Source organism: Ambystoma mexicanum, chromosome 3q (assembly GCF_040938575.1).
Source record: "Ambystoma mexicanum isolate Mex_15411 chromosome 3q, UKY_AmexF1_1, whole genome shotgun sequence".
Classification (NCBI taxonomy): domain Eukaryota; kingdom Metazoa; phylum Chordata; class Amphibia; order Caudata; family Ambystomatidae; genus Ambystoma; species Ambystoma mexicanum.
In genome coordinates, this window is record NC_090926.1 from 1,288,751,091 (window position 1) to 1,288,775,790 (window position 24,700).

The 24,700-nt window shown below is 47.4% G+C and overlaps 1 protein-coding gene across 1 annotated transcript in view; it reads right to left on the reverse strand.

Annotated features, from left to right (window-relative positions):
* The window catches only part of BRME1 (break repair meiotic recombinase recruitment factor 1), an 837,863-nt gene that overhangs the window by 771,272 nt on the left and 41,891 nt on the right, over window positions 1–24,700 (reverse strand). The window contains exon 2 of the mRNA XM_069652891.1: window positions 826–874. Within this exon, the coding sequence (XP_069508992.1) occupies window positions 826–856 (31 nt within the window). The 5' untranslated portion in view covers window positions 857–874. The remainder of the gene's footprint in view (window positions 1–825; window positions 875–24,700) is intronic.

Here is a 24,700-nt window from a genome sequence, read left to right on the forward strand (position 1 = left end):
GCCGAGAGGTCTTGCTTCGAGAATCTCTGATGCTCCTCAGGTTGCCAGGCAATGGAGCTAAGCGCTCCTTGGAATGCCAAGACGTCAAGGCTCTGCTCTGCCGTGGCTGCCTCTGGGCCCTCGCAGACGCGTTCTATGTTGCTGTGCAACTGAAAGCGGCTGACCCTCTCACCGGGCCTTCAGGATCCAGGTCCTACTCCTCGCTGCCTTGTCCTTCATCCGGAGCGACACTGGACTGCAGGAAATCTGCTTCCCATGCACCCCCCTCGCCGCAGCAGCCTGGGAGGCCGGGCCTAATGTCGTCCCCATACGCTCGTCGTCAATTGTTATATAAGACTTCCACGAGTATCAGCAACATTCTTTTAATTAAAAGTTGGAAAGAAAGTCACTGGATAACAGCCTCCCTTATCCTCTTCCTCACACTAACTTCCGTGTCTTCTCTCTCACCATTCCATATTCCCTCTCCACAGTCTCATTCCATGACCTACTCCCAGCATTTACAACCTCAAATGGGCATTCCTATCATATCATCTTTTACAATCATATTTAATATGCTTGACGTGTACAAACCTGATTCTTCCCTTCGACTTCAAAATGGCATGTTCAAATTAGTGTTCGTTATGTGTGGATTGCATACGTGAGCCTCATAAACATACCAAACATAAACATTTGGAATTGCACTGAAGACCTTTGTACAGGGAAATTATGTAGTCTAATAGGAGGAGGCCAAGGAGTGTGGCGGGTATTTTCATTCCTCACAGGGGTGTTGTGCCCCGTGTTTGCTTTCTTTTGCTATCTCACTTACCAGCACATAATTCTTCTTACCTGGCACCTGTGCTTTCTTTCTCTTGTTCATGGTGTATGCTCCAAGTACCTAGGAACAGAAAAAAACAAGACATGGGAATTTTCCGAGAGCATGAGGAACATTTCTAGATCCCTGACAAATCAAGCTACTGCTGTTCTGCTTAGAACTCAGGCGTTGCATAGTGTGATGAATCCTGTGGAGTCATCACTGAATCCCCGAAGATGGACTCTTCCCACATGGCCAGGGGACGGCAGCAGCTACCTGTTCCTAACAGTGGTACTATGAGGGAGGATCATGTGTGGGCGATTACTGCTGGGAGAAGGTGATGACTCCTTTAGGAGAGGCGCAGTATTCCCCCACTCCCTTTGAAAACAGCACTACACTACGTAAAGGGCTTATGACATATTGCAATTCTGAACCAATAACCATTCATAACTTACAAACACCTAAAACACAATTAACATCTCCTAGTTATAATATCATAATAGGCAAGAATACCAAACAGAATCTCCTTAAAACCTCTATTTTTCCTATGGACTCCAATGCCTATAGTGCCTCAGGTAATGAGACGAGGAAGAGGGAAAAGGGGTTAATATGGATTGAGAACAGCCCTAAAAGCGAAGTGCGGTGTAGTTGTTGTAAAATGAACCAGCTGGGTGGGATTTTAAAACAGACTTCCCCCGGACTCAGCAGGTGAGTCGGAATGAGAAGGCACAGACCGGGCAAAACGAAAGGCAAAGCAGAAGGAAGAGGCAGACGTGCTGAAGCAGACCGAGTAGGAACAGGCAGGTGCTTTTGGGCTGCTGTTCATCAACCAGTGGTACCGGCATAGCGAGAGGCCCAGCAGAGTGATGCAGGCCCCCAGGGAGAAGCTGCGAGGATACCAACAGCAGGTATCCTGTACCAGGCGCGATGAAGGGTGCAAGCAACCAGGTTACTCGCGAGTGAACGCAGGAGCAAGAAGAACGCTGGAAATTGGCCAGCCAAGCAGGAGACGCCATTCTAGCCTTGAAACTTCAAAGCAGAAGGATGCAGGAAGACGCAAAGAAACACCAGTAAGTTGTCACAAAGACAGTGAGAACCCCGGGACGTACCAACAAGCACCTGGACAATTAAAAGTACCATTTGAAAACTGCCCAAGTAACTTTGAAAAACTGCATTTGTACAATTTCTCAATGCCACGATGAGGAAAGCTGGAGCAAATGTGATCATAAGCAAGTGAATGTTAACAAAGAAGTGGAAAGACAAGATTTGTACAAGTCTCCATGAATGAAGAGGTCCTATGGGGAAAGTTGGAGCAAGCATTGTCTATAGCAAATACGTGTTGTTGAAGAAGTTGAGAAGTGGAACTTGAACAAGTCTTCATATGTGTGAGGTCCATATGTGGAAGCTTGGGGCAAGTAAAATCCAATGTTAAGGCAGTATAGACAGTATGAGAGTATTACTGTGTTATACTAAAAGATAAAGAAAGTGAACATTGTGGATAAAGATCTGGTGAACAAGGCACAGCAGGCAAAGAACCGTTTTTGGAGGAAGATACCAGACAAGGGAGTACACGAGGGGATCTGCAAGAACCAGAATGGGGAAATTTCAGAAATCATTGTTGAAACAGTAATGAGAAAGAGACTTATTTTGCCACGTTGCAAACAGTTTCATAGGAAAAGGCATTTCTGCTATTTCTACATTGTTTCTGAAAAGACACTTTTCTTTGCCATTCTTAAGAGACACTTTTATCAGCCATCCTTTAAACTCCAGCCTTCGGAAAGACACTGTGGTTGACCTACCCGAATTACTCCAGGGGAAGGGAACCCCTCCTGAAGTCAAGGATTATTTGCTGAACTTTTGTCTTGATTTCTAAACACCTCTCCTTAAGTGAACATCAGAACATTTACCTTACAGCTTTTTGACTATCCGTTTAAGTGTGAGGGTCAGATATAGTTTGCACACAAGCACCGTTTATTAGTTTTGACAACGAGACACAGACTGGTCCTTAGTTTTAGTTTCCTAAGCAGGGAAACTCTGGTTAGGATAGGGACAGAGAGGACTTTATCCAACCCCTTTAATTTAATAAAAATGTCTCATGTTGAAAACATTACCTCTTTGCGTCCACCTTTCATTTCTGACCCCTCACCATAGCCAGCACTAAAACGTTGCACACACTGTTTTCCCAACCCGACTATTTCACTTTTCAGGGTTAGATTGCTCCGAACATAAATCATGTTGTCTACTTTATCAAAGCCCTAAAGGAGCCATAATTAGGGACAACATATAGGTAGTCCACTTTCAGCTGGCTGATAACCCCAAAATCTGCAATGACACTTCAGATGAGTCTCCTTGCACCGCAAGCCAACTCAGATCTTAGCGTTTTCTCAGATGAGGCGACGGAGAATCAAGTCTTAAAGACAAAACCGTTTGGTAACTTATTTTGTGAATAGTACAATGAGCAGCAGGCAACTAGTAATTACACAGTGTACTGAATGATAAACTTTCGGGTACACGTTGTAGGAATAAAATGGCTTACAGATTGCAGAAAAAGAAAGGAAAGGCATTTACAGTGACTATTTTACTGAAAGTTCATGGGTCTTTCTGTTCAAATTTTGAGTGATGTCCTGCCAGGGTACAGGTCCAAAAACTGCTTTAAATTAAAGTTGGGCGCAGCCTGCCACTGCACGCAAACATTTTTGTTATGCAGCCACGTCCCCTTATATGATGGGTGTGCATCTATACTAATTTATTAATATTTAGCCAGAGGATGGTTTGTACGATGACAGAGTGGTTGACAGAAGAGTGGTGTGTATTGGAAATTAGAAGCAGAATGTCAGTGATCCAGCCAGCCCCCACTGCCTCCTTCCTCATTTGATATGCATTCCGGAAGGTAAGCCACCTTGGGCCCTGAAAACTCGCTGGGCGCTTCCCCTGCATTTCAATGAAAGAAAGCAGCATTGTTTCTACATTTTTTGCCGTCGTGGCGTGAACACACTGAAATTGACCAATCAGTTCCTACATTTTTATATCATCAAAGCGTTTCAATATGTGCTGCTTTTATGCGGTTTGGGTGGCAAGAATCGATTGTCCTGCATTTAACCTTTATGTTTGTGGGCACTTCAAAGATGGCCGCCCTTGTGCATGGCAGTGGAGCCATCCTTTGTTTTGCAGCCAGGTCCACTCCAATTGGCTGCCTCCCTTCTTTATTAAACTATAAGAGGCACCGGGAGGCAGCACCCCACCGAAGGCCTCGTCTGTGCCTGGCTGGGCTTTGCGTGCCCCAGTAACATACTACAGGCAAAGAATGCGCCATTATGCTGGTTACTTCTTCCACGCCCCCATGGAATAGGGCATCCCACCCTGCTGCTATAACTTGAGTGCTGACTGCTCCGTTTGCCTGCCTGTCTGTGTCTATGCTACTCCTGACATTCTCACTGTTCTATCTCAGCTGGCACTTCTCCCCTGTACATCACGGTCAAAAACTCTTACATTGGGCCTCATTATGACTATGGCAGTAGCCGTGCCGGTAATTACCGGCACGGCTGCTGGCGGAGTCGTTTTTTTTCTGGCAATGGGCAATAACCAGGGCATTCTGGCCCCCGCCGGACCCAGTAATTGCCCATTGCCGGTATTTATTATTCCCCATTCCCATTCGAGCCCCGTAGTGCTCAATGGGAATGGGGAGGCTGGTAGCGCCGGCACCGTCAATAACGGTGCCGGCGCTAACGTGTAGGTCTGGTCGCAGGTGCTATTCCTCACGGCAGGTACCCGTGGGCAGATCTTGTAGTTTGCCGGTCTGGTAACTACGGTACCGGCAAGCTTACCGGTACCGTACTTACTGGACCGCCAAACTTATAATGAGGCTCGTTGTCTTCCCTTCCTGAGCTCTCACTTCCACTGCTCCCACTTCTGAACTGCTGTGCTGCAATACTTGTGTCTTAAATAACCGAATTTAGGTGTGCTAACATCCTGCATTGTTTTGTGTCTGTTCGTTCAAAAATCGAACTTAGGTGTGCTCACACCATGTATTGTTTTTGCTAATCGAATTTAGGTGTGCTCACATCCTGCATTGTTTTTGCTAATTGAATTTATACACTTAACATACACTTGGCCGCCTGTGAGTTAAGGTCAGAACTTTCCAATGCAGCACCCCCCCTCCCTCTTTATCTCTCTGGGTCTCACTTCCTTCCTCTTGCTCTGATATGGCACTGTCCATCTCCCCAATCTACTCCAACTGGTACACTATTACCTCGCTCACAAAATCTGGATGGAAGAAGCATATAAAAGACATCCTTGCTGCAAACCCTGGCCTCCCAATTGCAGACACCTGTGTCACTGCATCCTCCAGTGAAACCTTGACTGACATCCTTTTCTCTGTCCCATCTCCAGACCTATGGGTTTCTCATCTCATCTCTACTCTCTCCCCTTACTCTTTCACTACCATTAGTGGCGACACCAAGTGGGAAGTCCTCTTGGTAGGCTTCTTCTCATCTTGTTGCTGCATTAATGTCAACTTCATAGGCACAATCCTGGTTCAAGGCACTAAGGCCAACCTCCTTCTCTTTGACTGGATCCTGCTGTCTCTCTTCAACTTCCTTCCTTCTCCTGCCTCTCCCCCTACTTCTCCTCCCTGCTCCGCCACCTCTGACTGAAGTATGACACGCCTGTACTCCACCTCAAAAAGGCAGCGATTATCTCCCCCTGGCGACTCTCAACGCAGGCTCAGCCAACAAACACTCTGCTGACATCTACCTTCTCCTCGAAGACACTGACCTTGACATACTCACACTCACTGAGACTTGGTTTAATTCCAGCTCAGTCACTTCCTTTTACCTGACGTCTTTAGGCTCACCTCCAAACCTCGACCTCAGTGGGCTGGCGGTGGGGGTACGTTAATCTTCCCTGAGTGGATTCCTTCTTCCATCCCGCCCACTCAGATCTACTCGCCCTTTGAGAGCCTGGTATGCAAATTGGTCATCTCTCCCTCCTCCACCCTGTCCATTCCTACCATTTACCGGCCTCCAGGCGCTTCCTCTCAGTTTCTCTCTGAGTGGGCTGAATTCTGTTCCTCCTTACTCTCTACCACCTCCAACCTGCTACTCCTGGATGACTTTAACATCCATTTAGACTCCATGTGAACAGCATCCACCCTCTTCATTGACCTCTGCACTTTGACACAAATCTCTCCACGTCTCACCTGTTTTTGTTGAGTACTTGCAAACTTCTGGGATTTCTTCTTTTTTACGGTCCGGGATTTGTATAGACCCGAACGCTGATCTTCGGCGTCCAGCGTGAGGATAGCGGTTCAGTTTCCAGGAGCGTTCAGAAAGTCCAGGGTAACACCAGGAAGCAAACAAGTTACGCTCAGAGGTGCAGAGGACCGTGACTTGAGCGCAGAAGGTTTTCCAGGAGTTTGGAGAGAGTAGGAATAGGACGGGGAATCAAGGAGCTGGGAACAAGGAATCAAGCGAGAGCCCAGATCGAACTCCGTCAAAGCACGTCCGACTACAGGTAGCGGTAGCGTTGAGACGTGCAGAGCCGCAGGGACGTGTCTCTCTTGTATGATGAGCAGCGTGGAATGCACAGACTGATCCGGAGCAATTCGTTCCGAGCGGCCATGTTGGAAGGAATACTGCATGCAATCCTCTGCGAGTGAGGGACCAGGAGAAAGGACGTAGACGACGGTTCATGACAGTATGCCTCCTCTGAAAACCAGCTCCTCCGGGTTTGCCCGGATGGATCAGATGAAATCGTCGAACCAATCTGGGCGCATTCATGTTTGACACTGGTTCCCACGTACGCTCACTGCAAGAGTAACCTTTCCACTCAACCAGATACTGTAGTTGACCTCATCGATATCTTGAGTCACAAATCCTGGAAACCTCGTATTCCAGTTGATCATTTACAATAACAGGGGTAGATCTAGGAGCTGTTCGGGATGACTGAATGTATGGTTTTAGCAGAGAAGTGTGAAAGACTGGATGAATCCTTTTCCAAGATTCAGGTAACCGAAGTCGAAAGGCCACTGGGTTGATGATTTCTTGTATGGAAAAGGGACCGTAGTAACTGGGAGCCAGTTTATTAGGGCGCAGATGTATAGGAAGGAGCTTTGAGGATAACCAAACCTTATCTCCTACTGAATAGGGAGGTCCAGTTCTTCTCTAAGAGTCAGCATAACGTTTGACATCTTTACGGGCCCTTTCTAGGTTTTCTTAACCTCCTTATGGACTGTGATGAGGTTTTCGATCCAGGAGTCTACTGCAGGTACGGGGGTAGGATGTGGGAGTACGGAGGGTCGGACAGATGGATGGAATCCTTGACTACAGAAGAAGGGACTGGTCTTGATAGCTGAGTGATCTGAATTGTTATAAGCAAACTCGGCCATAGGTATTAGGAGTGACCAATCGTCCTGAACTTTGGTGGCAAAACAACGTAGTTATTGTTCGAGAGTCTGGTTGACACGCTCCGTGGCTCAATTGGTTTGTGGGTGGTAGCCAGAGGATAAGGCACGTTGGATTCCTAGAATACGACACACTTGCTTCCAAAACTGAGATATGTACTGGGGTCCTCGGTCTGAAATAAGTTTGGAAGGCAGCCCATGAAGTCGGAATATGGTTTCCAGGAAAATTCCAGCATGATCTGATGAGGAAGGTAGTTTGGATAAGGGTGTAAAATGAGCCATATGAGTAAACAAGTGAATAGTGACCATGATTGTTGTGTAGCCTCTAGAGGGTGGTAATTCCACGATAAAGTCAGTGGCAATGAATTCCCAGGGTCTTGTTGGTATTGCTGGTTGGAGTAGGAGTCCGGCCGGCTTCTTATTATCATGTTTGTTCTGATTGCAAAAGGCGCATGTTTGGACATGGATCCTAATGTCATGCTTCATCTTCAGCCACCAAAATTGTCTTTGAACTAAATGGAGAGTGTTGGTAATTCCACGATGTCCCGAATGTAAGGTATCATGACATAGCCTTGTCATTCTTTGTCTCAGTCCAGGAGTGGAAATAACTAGGCGATTGTCCTTGAATAAATATCCGTCCTTTGCTGTGAGATTCCATCTGTTATTTTTCTTGTGCTCCTTCTAGAGGTCCGAAAGTCGAGTTTGGTGTTGGATATTCTCCAGGAGGGTGAGTGCTTGGGCAACAAAGATTGTGTGGGGAAACATTTTTGGAAAGGTCCGATCCTCAGGGTTTTCATAGTCAGGACGTCTGGAAAGGGTATCAGCAATTATATTCCGTGATCCAGGGACATGATGGATGTGGAACTAATACTGGGCAAAGAAGAAGGCCCAACGGGCCTGACGACTGTTCCTACACTCCAAGGATTGTAGAACTTGAAGATTTCGATGGTACGTACGGACCTGGACTGGATGCCTAGCTTCCAGGAGTAGATGTCGCCACTCTGTAAAGGCTTGGCGGTGGCTAATAGCTCCTTTTCCAAGACGGAATAATGAGTCTCACTGGGAGTCAGAGTTCGTGACAGGTAAGCAATGGGGTGCTCCAATTTGTCCTCAAATTCCTGTTTTAGGACTGCTCCTATGGCGTAGTTAGAGGCATCCGTCTCCACTAGGAATGGCCGGTTAATGTCGGGTTAAGCTAGGATGGGGGCTTGAGTGAACTCTGTCTTTAATCGTTGGAATGCCTTGTCTTGGGCTGCGGACCAGAGAAATGGGGTATCTTTCTTCAAGAGAGAAATGATCGGTTGAACAATTTCAGAAAATAACGGTATGAACTTTCGGTAAAAATGAGAAAGTCCCAGGAAGGATTGAACTTGTTTCACGGAAGTGGGAGCCGGCCAAGATAGTATGGCCTTTACCTTTGAAGGATCCATTCCAATTCCTTCTTGACTAAGGACAAATCATAGGTAATGAACAGAAGCGACGTGAAATAGGCATTTCTCGGGTTTAGCCAGGAGTTTGTTTTCACGTAATCGTTGTAGGACTGCCTTAACATGCTCTTCATGCTTTAGAAGTTCCTTGGAGTAGATCAAGATATCATCCAGGTAGACGATGACGAAGAGGAATAGCATATCCGAGAACACTCTATCCATGAAACGTTGAAAAACTGCTGGGGCATTAGCAAGTCCGAAGGGCATGACTAGGTATTCAAAATGGCCGAAGGGGGTTCTATTGGCTGTTTTCCATTCGCCACCTTCTTTTATATGAATGAGATGGTAAGGACCCCTTAGGTCTAATTTAGTAAAGATTACTGCACCTCTGACTGCTTCTAGGATATCCGAGATGAGGGGTAAGGGTCCTTGAGAGTACACTGATTGAGACCACGGTAGTCCAAACATGGTCTAAGTTCCTTGGTATCTTTCTTTGGAACGAAGAACAATGAAGTGCCCGTTGGAGATTTGGACGGGCGTATGGTACCATTTTCCAGGTTAGTATCCAGGTATTCTCGGAGAGCCCTCTTTTCAGGTTCAGATAATATAAACATTCTGCCAAAAGGAATCACTGCAGAGGGCTCGGTATCGATGGCACAATCCTCTTGTCTGTGAGGAGGTAGAGCTTGAACTATAGCGGTCGAAAAGACATCAGAAAAGGCTTGGTAGGCTCTGGGAATCTGGATGATGTTAGAAACGGTGACTGGACTTTGTTGGATCTCTTGAAAGTTTTCAGAAGGCTTCGGTACGGTATCCAGGGATAGGCAGTGAGGCATACAATATTCGGATCCAAGAAACAGTAAGCCGGCTGCCCAATTGATGTAAGGATTGTGCCTTTGTAGCCAGGGCATTCCGAGAACCATCGGATAATGGGCTGATTTAATGAGGTCAAATTTGATCCTCTCTTGATGGTGATTAATAGAAAGTAGAATCTCTTTAGTCTGAAGGGTAATGGGTCCTGAGGAAAGAGGCCTTCCATCAATGGCCTATACTGGTTGCATTGTTACTCGGCTTTCATGTGGAATGTTGTGAGCAGTGACCCAATCTTGATCTAGAAATACGCCCATGGCTCCGCAGTCAACTAATGCCAGGATGGGGTAGGATTCTGTCTTGGAAGGCGATAGTAAGGCCTGAAGAACCACAAGGTTATTTTGTCCAGGGGTGTTCAAGGATGGAATTGATGTGGAGCAAATATCTCTCTCCCGACACTGTGCTCCATCTAGGATCGGGAGCTGGCGTTTCCCGAACGCCGTGGAGGAGCAATAGGACATTCTCTCACCAGATGTTTATCGGAGGCGCAATACACGCACAGACCAGTATGGATCCGTTGCATCCTTTCTTGAGGGGTAATGGGTCCATGGAAAGCTCCTAGTTGCATAGGTTCGGGGTCCTGGGTAGAAGGAATAGTAGGCTCTGCTCTAGGAGCATGTTCCGTGCTGGTCTTTTGGAAACTCGCCTTAGACTTCTTTTTCTCTGCTCTTCTTTCTTGGATTTGGAAATCTATCTGTAAGGATAGGTCCATAAGAGCCTGGAAGGAAGTTGGGCGGGCCACCCTCGCTAGCTCATCTTTTATTTCTTCGTTCAGCCCCCTTCGGAAGAGAGTAAAAACTAGCTTCTGGAGACCAGTCTGCTTCCTTTACAAGTTGTTTGAAACGAGCAACATAGGTGAGCATATCCTGGGACCCTTGTTGAAACTCAAGTAGTCGCTCTTGAGCACTGTACACTTGTTCTGTGTGATCAAACATTTCCTTAAGGGCTCTCACAAAGCCATCATAGTCATCCAAGAGGGCATCGCCTGAATTGACCAGGGGGGTTGCCCAAGTCAATGCATTTCCAGTGAGGTGTGAGATCATAAAACCCACCAATGCTCTACGAGTGGAAAAATAGTAGGGTTTGAAGGTGAAGTGAACTAGACACGAATCAAGGAAGGCGCGGAGAGTCTTGGAAGAACCGTCATACTTGTCCACTATTCCTCCCAACAACACACTTTCTTTTGTCGCTGAATCACGTGATAGAACTAACTGCTTTAAAGCAGCGTTCTCTGCCTTGAGATTCTGTACCTCTATTGTTAACTCCTGCATGCCTCGCATGTGGTCTTGAACGGTGGCTTCCATCTCTGTAGCTGTATCGTTTTTAAGGCGTCTCAATCTGTCACAAGTCTTTCCCCGTCTCACCTGTTTGTGTTGAGCACTTGCAACCTTCTGGGATTTCTTCATTTTTACGGTCCGGGATTTGTATAGACCCGAACGCTGATCTTGGGCGTCAAGCGTGAGGATAGCGGTTCAGTTTCCAGGAGCGTTCAGAAAGTCCAGGGTAACACCAGGAAGCAAACAAGTTACGCTCGGAGGCGCAGAGGACCGTGACTTGAGCGCAGAAGGCTTTCTAGGAGTTTGGAGAGGGTAGGAATAGGATAGGGAATCAAGGAGCTGGGAACAAGGAATCAAGCGAGAGCCCCGATCGAACTCCGGCAAAGCACGTCTGACTACAGGTAGCGGTAGCGTTGAGAGGCGCAGAGCCACGGGGGCGTGTCTCTCTTGTAGGATGAGCAGCGTGGAACGCATAGACTGATCCGGAGCGTTCCGTTCCGAGCGGCCATGTTGGAAGGAATACTGCATGCAATCCTCTGCGAGTCAGGGACCAGGAGGACCAGAAAGGACGTAGACGACGGTTCATGACACACTTCCCTATCCCTCTCCATTCTTCCTTCTGGTCCAAACCACTCTGCCGGACACATGCTGGATCCATTCTGCCCTCCCTCTCTCTGGTCACCCCTCTCTCTTGGTCTGGCCACTCTCTTCTCTCCTCCTACCTGGGTCCCTATGGCCCTGTGACAACTCCTCCAAAAGCCCTGCCAACCATGTTCAAGAACATCCGTCCAATGAAACGAGTGTCAGCTGCTGCCTTTATTTCCACCTTCATTCCCCCTTGCCCACACAACTCAGACTTTACCTCTGAATCTGCTTTCACCAACCTCTATCTTTCCAATACCAACACCCTTGACATCCTTGCCCCAGTCACGAGGATCCGCCTGAAACTTGCCTCCAAGCGTAACACCTGGTATGACTGAACTTGCAGACCAAAAATGTAAGTGCAGGGCTGCAGAGCATAAGTGGCAAGCTTCAGGTTCACCCTCTGACAAACTGGCCTGCTGCCTAATCCAAAGGCATTACAGACTCTCTATCCGTGCACAAGTATCTGGTGCATCCAACAACACGCTGAACTCTTAAAAATCTGAAGGGATCTTGCCAACCCGTCTGCAGTATCCTCTGCCCCTACTCCTTCCCAGGCCCTTTGCAATATACTTGCCACTCACTTCACCTCCAAAACCCAGGACATATGGAACAGCTGTGTTACGCACACTTCCAACTCATCCCTCCTCCTTGACCACTCACCCTCCTCCCCTCCTTCCTCCTTTTCCTCCTTCGCTTCTCTCTATCCGCAAGAAGTCAACAGAGTTGTCAACTCAATGAAGGTCACTTCCAAACCGGTTGCCCCTTGCTCACCCAGCACCATCAAGAACAACATTTCCTCTCACGCCCCTGCTCTCGCTGATCTTTGTAACCACTCAATTGCTACTGGTTCTTTTCCATCCTCCCTCAAGCACTCCTTTGTGCGACCCCTCCTTAAACAACCGTCAGCAGACCCTTCCTGCCCGGCCACCATCACCCCATTTCCATCACCCCTTTCCTGGGGAAACTGCTTGAAGAGTTGGGCCTCCCCCAGTTTAACTCCCACACTGAACTTGTTGGCGGTCTGCATGACCATCAGTCTGGATTCTGAGTAGCCAGAGGCATGCTCTTCAAAACACCTGTGAAGAACTGCTTGCATTCCTTGATTCCAACTCCCCTGCTGTCCTCATCCTCCTTTATCTCCTGTATTTGACAGAGTGAACCACTCCATCCTCATAAAAAGGCTCTATGACACCCTTGGTATCTCTGAGTGGACACTGGACTGGCTTACCTCCTTCCTAACTGACTGCTCTTCCAAGGTCATACTGGGCACCTTCTCCTCCCCTAGTACCTCCTCCACCTGTGGCATGCCCCAGGGCTCCTTTCTTTCGCCTTGGCTCTTTCACATCTACCTTAATCTGCTGGCACGCCTCATTTCCTCATTCTCCCCCAACTTTAGTGCTATGCTGCCGACACACAACTCTTCTTCAAACGTCCTACAGATGCCCTTGCACCCTCCTTCATACCTGACTGCCTCTAAGCCACCCAGGCCTGGTGTACATCTAATGATCTATGCCTCAATGCCAGCAAAATGCCAGCAAAACAGAGATCCTCCCAGCATCCAAATTCTTACCTTCACTCTGGCCTTCTTCCATGGGCGAAGCCAGAAACCTCAGAGTCATCTTCGACTCCTCTTTCTCCTTCCTCCCCCATACTCGGGAAATTGCCAAGAAGTCCCACTTTCAGCTTTTTCTTCTGAAAGGAATTCTACCTTTCCTCACCTTCGCCGAGAGACTTAATGTTACCAGGGCTCTGGTTCACTCTAGGTTTAACTATTGCAATAGCCTCCTCTTTGATCTACCTTTGTCCACTCTGCGACCCCTCCAGCTAATCCAGAATATGACAGCAAGACTTAGCCTTGGCCTCAAGCCCAGGGACCACATCTCTCCGGCCCTACAAAGTCTTCACTGGCTCCTGATCGCAGCACAGATTAAATTAAAATCCCTCTGCATCCACAATGCTGTCTGGGGCCAGGGACCACTCTATCGGCAACTCTTTCTGACCATATACTTCCCCTCTAGACACCTGCGTTCGTCTGGCACCAGCTCCTTGCGTGTGAAGCGGTGTGCTAAACAGAGAGCAGGTGGTTGATTGCTTTCCTCAACGGACTCCATTCTTTGGAACAGCCTCCCCCTTCATCTTAAATTCCGGAAAAGCCTCAAGACCTTCCTCTTTACCTCTTCCTTCACTCCCTCTCTCCCCTGCTAATCACACAGTAGCTTGACTGGTGTGCAGGGCCCTTATGCATCCTTGGGGCCCTAACCTCCCATATCTTATCATCTGAGCTGCTGTCTATCCTCTGCACTTGCTTCGGCTCACCCTCCATCATTGGAGGTTGCACTTACCTTTCCTCATAGCACTGCACCTGCTGCTCTCCATGAGCACCACAGCAACTATCCCATGCCCCTCTCCCCTCTGCACTTGCACATTCTGGCCACTCACAAGGCATAGTAGCTTTGTCTGCCCCTCCCCATTGTCTCTGCTTATTTTGTTGTATTTCATTATTTAACATTGTTGTAATTCCATTGTCTATCATCCCCTGTGCCCTCCCTGTAGCCCTGTCGGCGCTTTGAAATAGTATTTGCTTCCTGTATAAGCGCCTAACATGTGAATAATAAATAAATGAAATAAAAAGCTATGGACTTGAAGTAATAGGGACACTACAAAGGTATACTCTTTTAACTCCATTAATTCTATTGCCAACGTGATTCCCGGGACCCAGACAAGTGAAATGTGAGCAGGAGAAAAATAGTGTATGGCAATCAAGCCATTATGTAAAAAAGCAAAGGTGGCAACAAACTTGCTAAAAGGTCTACAAATATGCACTCTGTCAAGGTATAATTCATCGGTTTTATAATTTATGGAACTGCGTATAGCTTATGGTCAGTGGCCACAACAGGTGGCTAGGAGATGCCAGAGGTCCCACCCCGGAGGCTTTGGGTATTGGCCATGGTTTAGGGGTGCCCAAGGCATGGTCGGGTGCCATGTCCTGAGCAAAGTGGCCTTGAACCGTGGCTCTAAGCCATTTCCAGTGGGCCATGTGGCTAGAGGGCACCTGACCATGGCAGGAAGCCTTGACCCAGGCAAAGTGGCCAAAGAGCTTGCCACAACAGACCTATCAGAGGGTTCGATGTCCTGGGACAGGGCCAAACTACTCTACAGAGAACCACATAGAGTTCCTTTTGCCATCGCTGTAATGTGTATTACATTGTCAGCCATAGCAAACCTGCGAGTACGGTTCATTTGGACAACCCATAAGAGCACTTTTGAGATGCTTATAACTTCAGCACCGTTAGACAAGTCTTTGTGAAACTTTACAAAACTAACATACAGTCAACTCTGAATTTCTATTAAATGATTTGCGAGTTTCATCAGGGAGGCAAAGTTGATGATGTGGGTGTCAAAATGTACGTTTTTCCATTCATTTACAAAAAGTGAAAGTTTGCTCTCACCTACAGCTTGAAATGATGGGTGGATTTCCACAAAACCTTCACGAGGAGCAGGCGTCTGGTCCTTAAAGCATGCTTTTGTCAATGTGGGACAAATCTGTCTTGTGGTGTGTTTTCAATCTAGCAGAAAAGTGGCCAAAATATATTAGTGATATAAAGGTTCCCTCAGACCGATCCTAATCCAAATACAGCTAATCTGGTTAGTTGCTAAGGGACGACATGTTCCAAAGGGCCACCCTGGTGGACTGTAGAAGTTTTGCAGGGTAGAGTTGGTCACTGTGCTAGAAAATGTGGAGTGGCTCATTGCAGCCCTCTTGGTGTCGCACCCACCCTAGAGAGGTCATGGTGTGGCCCCAAAAATAACAAATGGGGTCTGCGGTCCATTGGCGGAGGACCAGGTTACGGATGAAGCAGCATACTTCATTGACCATCGCCGCAGGCCCTGACCAGTGGACACGATGGGTGGCTTGGGCAAGTCTGGGATTTGTCCAAAGGCCATGTTTCAGGCGGCAAAATGGCTATGGGCCAAGGCTGCAGGCCAAGGCCAGTGGCCACTGCAGGTGGATTGGCGCTGTCAGGAGCATAGCCATGCATCCAACAGAATATACTGGCCCTATCCAGTGGGTAGTCTGGATGATTTGAGAGGGTCCTGGCAATGTGGTACCTGAGCATAGCTGCAGGCTTTGTCTAGCACAACCAACAGGGGGATTATGTGCACAATCAGAACCTCTAACCCTTGCAAAGTAGCTGCTGTGGGTACAGTAGATAGAATACTGTATCTCATTAAAGAAACTTTGAAATTCAGTGAAAAAACACCTTTTGAGGGTTGCATTGTAAAACAACAAAATCCAAAAATAGGCAGTTACGGTTTCTAATGCAAACATCCCTGCCATCCTCATTATAAAATAACCATAACTTAGCCACTGCCATACACTTATTAATGACACTTCATATAGTATGCTGATGCAAATTCTTTGTTACTGATATGAAAAAAAGAGCAAAGTCAAAACAGTAGTACTCCAAACTGCTTACAGTCCCTTCAAATTAGATGTGTGGGCCAATACACAAAAAAGCCCAAATGTACGGTAACATTTCCCAGGGCAATCAGCATGACGTGAGAAGTGAAAAGCGACATGGCGGTGACCTAGTTATCAATGTTTTATGATGGCGGTGACCAGGTTATAGTTGCTTTAGGAACCAAAGTTGGCTAATTTGCAAGGTTTTGTTTTGCACTCCATCCATAACGTTCCTTTAACCAAGGTTTTTCAATTATTTGTTGTCATTATTTAAATAATATTAAAAACATTAGAAAAGAAATGTAAGTCTCAGTGGTACAGCTGGTCACTGGGCGACTCATTCAGCATTGGTTACAGACAAAAATAACTTAAGCCAAATTCAAAAAATGGGGACAGGAATACCCCCTTATTTCCACAAATTTATCATGTATCGTCGCAGGTCACTGGATCGACGGTAAGTCAGAGGGAACCCGTCATAAATAGTAACAAAAATATGCAAAAGCATCCAAAAAGATCCAGAACATTGCGCCTTTTAGAGTTTGAAAAAGATAAGTTTTATTATCCTCTATAGTCATAAATTTGCCCTTATAATAACACGTGTTTCGGCCTCAGCCGGCCTTTTTCAAATCAGGGCTGGTGTAATCAAACTAGTAAGAAGGTACATTAAAATATAAATGGTGCACGGAAGCATTTCATATTTCAAAAATATCACTCCAACAAAACAATTGTATAACGTCATGTATTGCGCCATACATTTCAAAAAGAAAAGCATTCCCCATAGGAAAGCAAAGAACATCATAATGAAAACAGAAAACATAATACACAAACATGAACATTATTTTGGCATCAGCAAAGCGTACATTTATGAATCATGTAAAATAAAGGAAAGGGGATAGGGGATTGGGAGAGAAAAGGAGAGGATGAGAGGGACATACAGACAAACAAGAGACAAGGACCGGATAGTACGTTAGTCACGCTTTACCTCATACTTAAATGCAAAGTTAAAGCCACGGCTACAACATGCCATAACTTACCCACACCGAGGGTCAATAGCCCCTCATTCAATCAGTAATGTATTGGGCCAAATCCCATTATAATGTAATCTGTTTCCAAAAAACAGATATAAAGAAAGTTTTAGAGTCCCAAGTCTTTACATGTAAAATGCTACGCTCAAAACTTGACTTCATTAAAGTCTCATAAGTAATAGAAGAATAATCTTACAAGTCCAATTGCCGTAATTAAGTAATGCACGGATGTGCAAGCGCAGCCTGACTCTCTCCTTTACATAGCGTCCCTAAACACTCTCATTCTGATTCAGACGTACGTTAATCATGCTACGTGTCAAAACCTATTGATGTATATTAAACCGGAACCAAAGTTCCATATATCCCCAGTATGCGAGAGCTAGAAGCGCCACTTACTTGCCAAGAACTGAAGTCACTCGTGTTGGCTTCGGAAATGAAAGCGGGCGTCATCTTGGGACTACTTTATTTGTTCCCATGGTGACGCGACGCTTAGTCCGCCACTTAGCCCAGTTGTCAATCAACTAACGAGCAGCGCGGATTGCTTTTTTAAAATAAAGTGTTTTCGTTCCGAAATCCCGGTTCTCCCAATGCAGGATCACAGAACAGAGTTAAAAGTACTCATTACTCGAACTGGTGTGTATTATGCCATAAAGTATTTGAATAGGATCACTTAAAGTTCGTCATCTTAGTCTATATTAATGAATACCTTAAAGGCATAGACCCACTAATTGGGTTAGAAAAATTAACATTAGTAGTGTCTCATCTGTAATAGGTGGGCACTACCTGACTGTTACATACTATTTATATGCAGTCATATAAAGAACACTAATAAGTGTTGTAACGAAACAAGCACATTGTTATCATCTGTACAATGAGGACATTACCCGACTGTTGTATACTAGTTGCAGGCAGTCATGTCAAGAACATTAAGGAGTGTAATAGGGAAATAAGCACATTATTCTGCACAGACATTACTGGAGAAAATCACAAGCAATAAGCTGTAGATACAAGACTGAAACAATAATTATCTGTTAATAATACAGCATCACTTGTGTACATATAAGATTATTAAGATCACATTAATGAGAATCAATGCAACTTTGTTATTATAAGAATGATGCCATTTCAGTGTCTAGATTTAAACCCAGCACAGTGGTATTAATTATTCTAGCTTCTGCTTGTCGTAATGCTTGAACTCTGTCTCCACCCCTCTTATTTATAGTAACATATTGTAAACCAATGAATTGTATGTTAGCCTTATCATCCAACTGGTGATTCTTTTGCCAATGTACTGCAAGGGGTAGGTTGGGATCTTGGCTCCCAATTTTTGCCAGATGTTCACGGATTCTAATCCTGAGCTCTCTTTTAGTACTACCAATATAAAGTTTTGAGCAGGTACATCTAATAGCATAAACAACATATTTTGTTTTACAATTAATTGGATGCATAATTGTAAACACTTTTCCGTTAGGGACCTCTAGTCTTCTGATTTTGTCACCCGCAAATTTGAAGAAACCACATTTCCTGAAACCTGGCTCAGTTTTGGTAAGCCAAGTGATTTCTTTATCCATATGTGTTTCTGGTAACAAGGATGACCAAATAATTGTTTTGAGAATATTTGCTTTTGTGAAGATGATTGTTGGACTGTCATCAATATACTCGCACACGTGTTCATCTAAATGCCAATGTTTCTTTAAAATTTTTCTTATTAGTTGGTGATCTTTGTTGAATTGGGTTATGAGCATGAGTTTCATTTGCTTTGCTTTTGAAAGTTTTTTGGGGATCAATGTATCCGCTTGTTGTAAGTTTTTTGTTTTTTCAAATGCCTTTTGTAGACACTTGTTATGGTAACCTCTTTGCTTGAAACGAGTCCTCAAAAAGTTGCATTCTTTTATGAATTTCTGGTCATCTTTACAATTGCGCCTTGCTCGGATATATTCACCAAATGGAATATTATAATAGTGGCACGTTGGTGACAACTGTAAGCATGTAAAACTGAGTTTACTTCCGCAGGCTTTCGAAATGTCCATGTTTCCAAATGATCATCTTTGACGAGCAAGACGAGAGATCCGCTTAGGGATGGGACGCTGAAAACAAAATCAATACAAGATATGTTACATCCTGTTGTAACAAAGGTGCTGATTCAGCGATAGACAGGGGGGCGCACCTACCAATTGCGACAATAAGGGGGATGGGCTGGGACACTCACTAAGGGGAAAACACTGTATATAACACAATATCGACACAAGGGAACCTGCCACATAAAGGCAAGGGTGGTGAAACTGAGATAAGCACACTGTATGGGGGTATCAAAGGTGGGCCTCACATCGTGGGCCAGATTTGAACACACAACCCACGCGCCATGGCTGAGGGAGGGGGAAGCTAAACTCCGGCTGCTTGTCTCCAGCAGACCGCAGTCGCCGGAAACGGCATTGAGTGAGGTAATCAAGGTCGACGAGCCAGTCCCACGACTACTCGTGGGAGCTGGGGAACTCGAATAAATCCAGAGGGCACTTGCATCGCCCCAAGGCGGTATTAAATCGCCCCTTGGCCTGCAGGCATGGTAACAAGGATGTGGAATGGAAAGGCGCTCCAAGAAGAGCCAACCAGATGGTACGTTTTGGTGTCCCTGGAAAGTAACAAGCCCCCAGAGTGTCCACAATAGCCTCTGCAAAGGTTAACATCCGGCAGGTGCCGTGTGAATGTCTCCCTTCCCACTAGTTCAGGGTGTCTTGTGTTCCTTCCTTTCTGGTAATGGCCAATGGCAGATGAATAATGACCCGGAGGTCAGCAAAATTATGTTATTATAATTGCAAACTGTTTGCGGGGAGGATCAGGAAGCAATGTGGCGCCACATGGGGGCGGGATGAGCCCCGAAAGGGCATGTCTGTTAGCTCCAATCATTTCTAACTAAGGTATGTCTAGCTATAGGGGTATGACGTAGTTTAACCAGTAAGCCTCTTGAGAACCGAGAAGATGTGAAGTCTGAAATGCCACTGTTTCTAATCGTACAAACATTGTATTAGCTGTATAAAACTACTGTTTGTTGTGAGCCAGTTTGTCAGCTCTCATCAATCAGTTTTGTCCCACTGTGCTGTTTGATTTGAGCTCACTCAATTGTAATACACAGTGTTACTTCTTGCACAGTGTGCACTTCTTTTTGGACTACTACTGGTAACTTATTTATGACGTGCCTTAGAGGACCCCTGATACACTGTCCCCAGATTAGAAAAATGTATGACAATCCTTTCTTCCCAAGTTGGGAGCTACTTAGCTCCTGCTTCTAGCACAGAAAGCCTGGTTTGCTTGATACCAGCATCTACCAGGAGCTACTTTTTGCTGGCCATCTGCTACCTTATCAAGGAACCTATGTGGCATCAACTCAGCGTGCTTGGGAATGTGTAGAAAGGAGCATAAGGGCACCTCTACAAGACAATTTAAAGCATAATTATTCATATTTAAACAGAGCAAATTTTATGGTTATGATATGATGTGGCATTTATAACACGCCTGTACACAAGTGTTTCTAGACGCGACAAGACAAGCAGGGGGAAACAAAGGGAGGACAAAATAACAATCTTACTAGGCCTTGTGTCATACAGATTGTGCAAGTATGGGGAAGAGGGAAGGGGAGAAGTGACAGGAGGCAGGGGAAGGGGGATGTGAAGTTAACTCAAAAGTGCAGCCAGCGGGTGGTTCATAAGTGCAGAAAGAAGAGACAGTAGGCTTACAGATACAGACCCTTAAGTGCTGGGGAGCCTGGGGGCAGTGTGAGGGCAACTGGACATGCAGGGGACATGCATGAGCCTGGGCCAGAGTTCAGGGGGTGACCAGGGGACTAGTGCATGGAGCAGTCAGGTGCATCAGCAGGGATGAGGAAGAGAGAAAGCAGAAGCAAAAAGGAAGGTCTTGAGTTGCTTCAGAAACCGGAGATGGTTCTGCTCAAGTTTGAGAGAGGCAGATGGGGGCGCTGTTGAGCAGCCCAAGATGGCTGCCTAGCTCCTGGGCTTCGTGCGGACTTGGCTGTAATCCGTCATCAACTGCGGCTCCCTTTGCCTAAATACTTATTACTTTGGTGGATCAGTGCTTATTTTTCCTTCCGACTGCCTGGCCGCTGTTCCGACTTGAATCAGTGTCGGGAAGCCCGTGAACGGGTCTTCCGGGCCGGCTGCCTGGAGGCATCCCGGGCCTCGGCGGGTGCCCGGTTCCCCCCTCCTCTCCTCAGCCCTCCTCCGTCTGCAGAGGGCGGGGGAGGCCGCTGGGTGCTGCTGCTGTGTGCCCTCCTCTTTCCTTCGGAGGTCCCGCCATGTGACCGCATTGCACGCCTGCGGCGGGCCTCTGCCATTGAGCTCCCCTGGAGTGCACTGTCGGGCGGGGGGCTGCTGCGGGCCCGTGCTGGTGCGGGCCCCCCGTCGCTTCTCCTGCCGGCGGTGCCGTGGGGTGAACATTGCTGTGGCTAGGCTGGAGCCTGGCTGCATTGGCGGCGCCCGGCGCACAATCCCTCAACTTCGGAGAATCTGCAGCGGGAGCCGGCGCGCCCCCACTTCTCCTCCTGCGGACGACGCCGGAGCGGTCACCTCGGCTTGGCGGCTGGGCTGGAGCCTAGCCACCCGGATAACATACGGCCGCATACCCGGGTGGAGGGGAGGCCTCCTCTTCCGTTGCAGCGGCGCTGGGGAGCTTCTTCTGGCATGGTGACTGTGCCGAAGCCTGGCTGCCCTGCCACATGGGACCTGCGCTCCGGGGCTGTGAGCGTCGTTATTGAGGTGAGGAGCGGGAGTGGGGGTGGCCCGTGCTGCAGAGCTCTGGGTCCGCCGGACTGGCCCCCATCTCCCTGGCTGGCTGCGCTTGGGGGGGCCTGGACCCCGCACTATATTCTAATAAGGGACACAGCACCTGGACTATCTGCCCCTGTGGGGCCCCTGGACCACTAGGCACGGCCTACTACGCCACCTCTTGTTGCTGCAGCCCCGGACTGCACTGGGGTTCCTCCTCATTGTGCTGGTGACCCGTAGATGTGGCATTCTTGATCCGGTGGGACATCAGCCCTGCACCTCCCCCCTACTCTATTGTGGGGATCTGGCGATCTGAATCTGTTCAGAAATCCCTGGCCTAACCGGAGGGGAATCTCTACATAATAGCAGTTTGAGTCTTTTTTGGCAGGGACCTGTTCGCTATGTGACTGGGTGTCCCCTCCTACTGGTTCTTGTAAGGTCTCATGCTCACTAATATAGCAGCCGTCTGGCCAACTACACTACCGCTGTAAATTGCCTAGTTCACCGGCACGGGTGCGGTGCTCGACGGATGTCATTGCTCTGATCCTTTTGACCCCTCGCTTTCTCTGGACTGCCACATCCTCACGCACTGCCAAGCTGAACTTGGGTTTTTCTCTTTTGACCTGCCACTGGTGTCCTATCCGTAGTTGTCTGACATTTGAGTCCCTGGACCGCTCTTTCTAATCCATTGTCTGCCCTGGTGGCCCTTCATCATCTCTGAGACTACATCCGCAATGCCAAATAGATCCAGGGGGGCGTCTGGGAGTGGAGCCATGGATACATTTGCCAGATCTGTCCCGAGGGCGGAGGCGGGGGATACCTCTTCCGTACAGGAGGACCTGTCTGGTGATACGCCCTCTGGAGCGAGAACCCCTGATCTGACTACACTCATGGAGTCCATGGCTAAGAACTTTGCCTCCTTTCACGAGAAATTAGATGACATTAACACTAATGTTGCTTCCCTAAAGACTCGAGTGGACCGGGCAGGCACTAGAATCAATGAAACCGAAGGCAGGATATCCACGAATGAGGATGAAATCCATGTACTGCAGAGTACCGTCGCCTCCTTGTCACGTGACATGAAGAGTGTGCAAGCTAAGTGCGAAGACCTCGAATTGCGCTCTCGTAGAAATAATCTGCGTATAATTGGGGTCCCTGAGAATGCCCTCAAGGGGCGCATGGAGGATGCTGTTGAGGCTCTACTCAAGGAACTACTGGACAATCCTGTTCTCTCTCCGTACTTTACTGTTGAACGTGCTCATAGGGCCCTTTCTCCGCGGCCCAAGCCAGGGGATATCCCGAGACCCATTATCGCCAGGATTCTTAATTACCGGGACAGAGACCTCATTCTTCCCCTGGCCCAAGAAAAGGGAGATCTACGGAAGGGAGAAACCGCTTAGAGAACGCAATGTCCCATACGCCATCCTGTTTCCGGCACGCCTTAAAATTACTCACAACAACAAATTGTACTTCTTCACGGTCCCGGATGAGGCGGTCCCGGATGAGGCGGTCAAATTCATTGAAACACACATACCACTTCATAATCCGCTAGCTGATCGCCCCAATCCTGACTTACTAGTCCTGACTTACTAGTTGTGTCACAGCTTGGCATGGCTCCACCTGGTAGATGATCCTCCATTACACATTGGTCGATGGCAATGCTCTCTCATTAACCATGAGGTCTAAGCCCCCTCAACGTGCATTCGGACCATGGCCTGTCTCCGGCGCTGCGGTCCGTTCTCTCTTTTCCCCCCATGGGGTGTGGAGCTGGTCTTTGGCATTGGCTACTTCTTCAATCACATCCTGGTTCTAATAGCTCACTGGATTTGGGGCTTGGCATGGACTCCGTATTACGCAGAAACTTGTTTCTGACAGCCCTTGCTGTCTTACTGTAACGCTCACCTGATTCTCGCAGAGGCGCCGGTTTTGACTGGGCGACTACCGTATCTTCAAAGGTGATGTGTAGCACCCGGTTGGCTCTTTGGGCTGGACCTCTGTGCACTGTATGCCTGACGTGTAGAGTAAGATGTCTGCAGATAGAAAATATGGGGTTAATGAACTGGGGTTATTGGGGTGTCCCTATCTCTTTCCTCTTCTCCTCTCCTGTAGACCCCAAAGGTTAACGCTCTCACCTTAGGTAAGGGAATGCCGAGCTCTCCATCTGCCTCGGGGCAGGGTGCTGTAGCCAGTTTCTTCACTGGATAGGTAGCGCAGGCCTCTTGACTTCAGAGGACTGCTGTCCGTCGTTTACTGCACGAACGGTAAGTTTCGAGTCATTCAAATGTCTTTTTAAAGTCTTTAGTAATGATGTCTCTTGTTTTGCAGGGTTCCGGCGATGGCGGATGACGGGCTGAAGTGAGTTGAAGATGGAGCCCGTGTGATGAATAGAAGCGCCTGGAAGCACGTGAGTAAGCGCTTGTTGCCTGCTTCACGATGCGCTCTAACTGTCTTTTTATTTTGCAGGTACGAGTTCGGAGCGGCTGCAGGGTGCCGGAATACCCACTGGATTAGATGTGGAAAGGAGTAATGGCACGTGAGTATTAAAGTTCCCCAATGTCTTTAAACGCACCTTGTTTTGTCTTTCAGATGCGGATGCAGCGCCGAAGGCCTCCGGAGCGTGCGAAGAGTTGGTAAGCTTTTGTCTTTCAGATGCCGGAATGCAGTATGAAGACCTCTGGAGCGCACGAAGAGTAGGTAAGCCTTTGCCTTTCCGATGCCGGAATGCTAACCTGTTCTTTCTTGTCTTTATAGGTGTTGCTGAAGACTGGATTCAGGATGGTAAGCCTTTGCCTTTCAGATGCCGGAATGCTAACCTGTTCTTTCTTGTCTTTATAGGTGTTGCTGAAGACTGGATTCAGGATGGTAAGCCTTTTTCCTTAGGCCCAGGACTGGATGCAGAAGACACGATGAGCGTCCTGCTGCAGAGGGTGCAGAATAACGCAAAGCAAGATTCATCCACCGGGTGTGGTTTAAATAGCCTCCTGTAGTGCTTAGGTGTCTCCTTCCACAGCCACGCCTAAGTAAGAAAA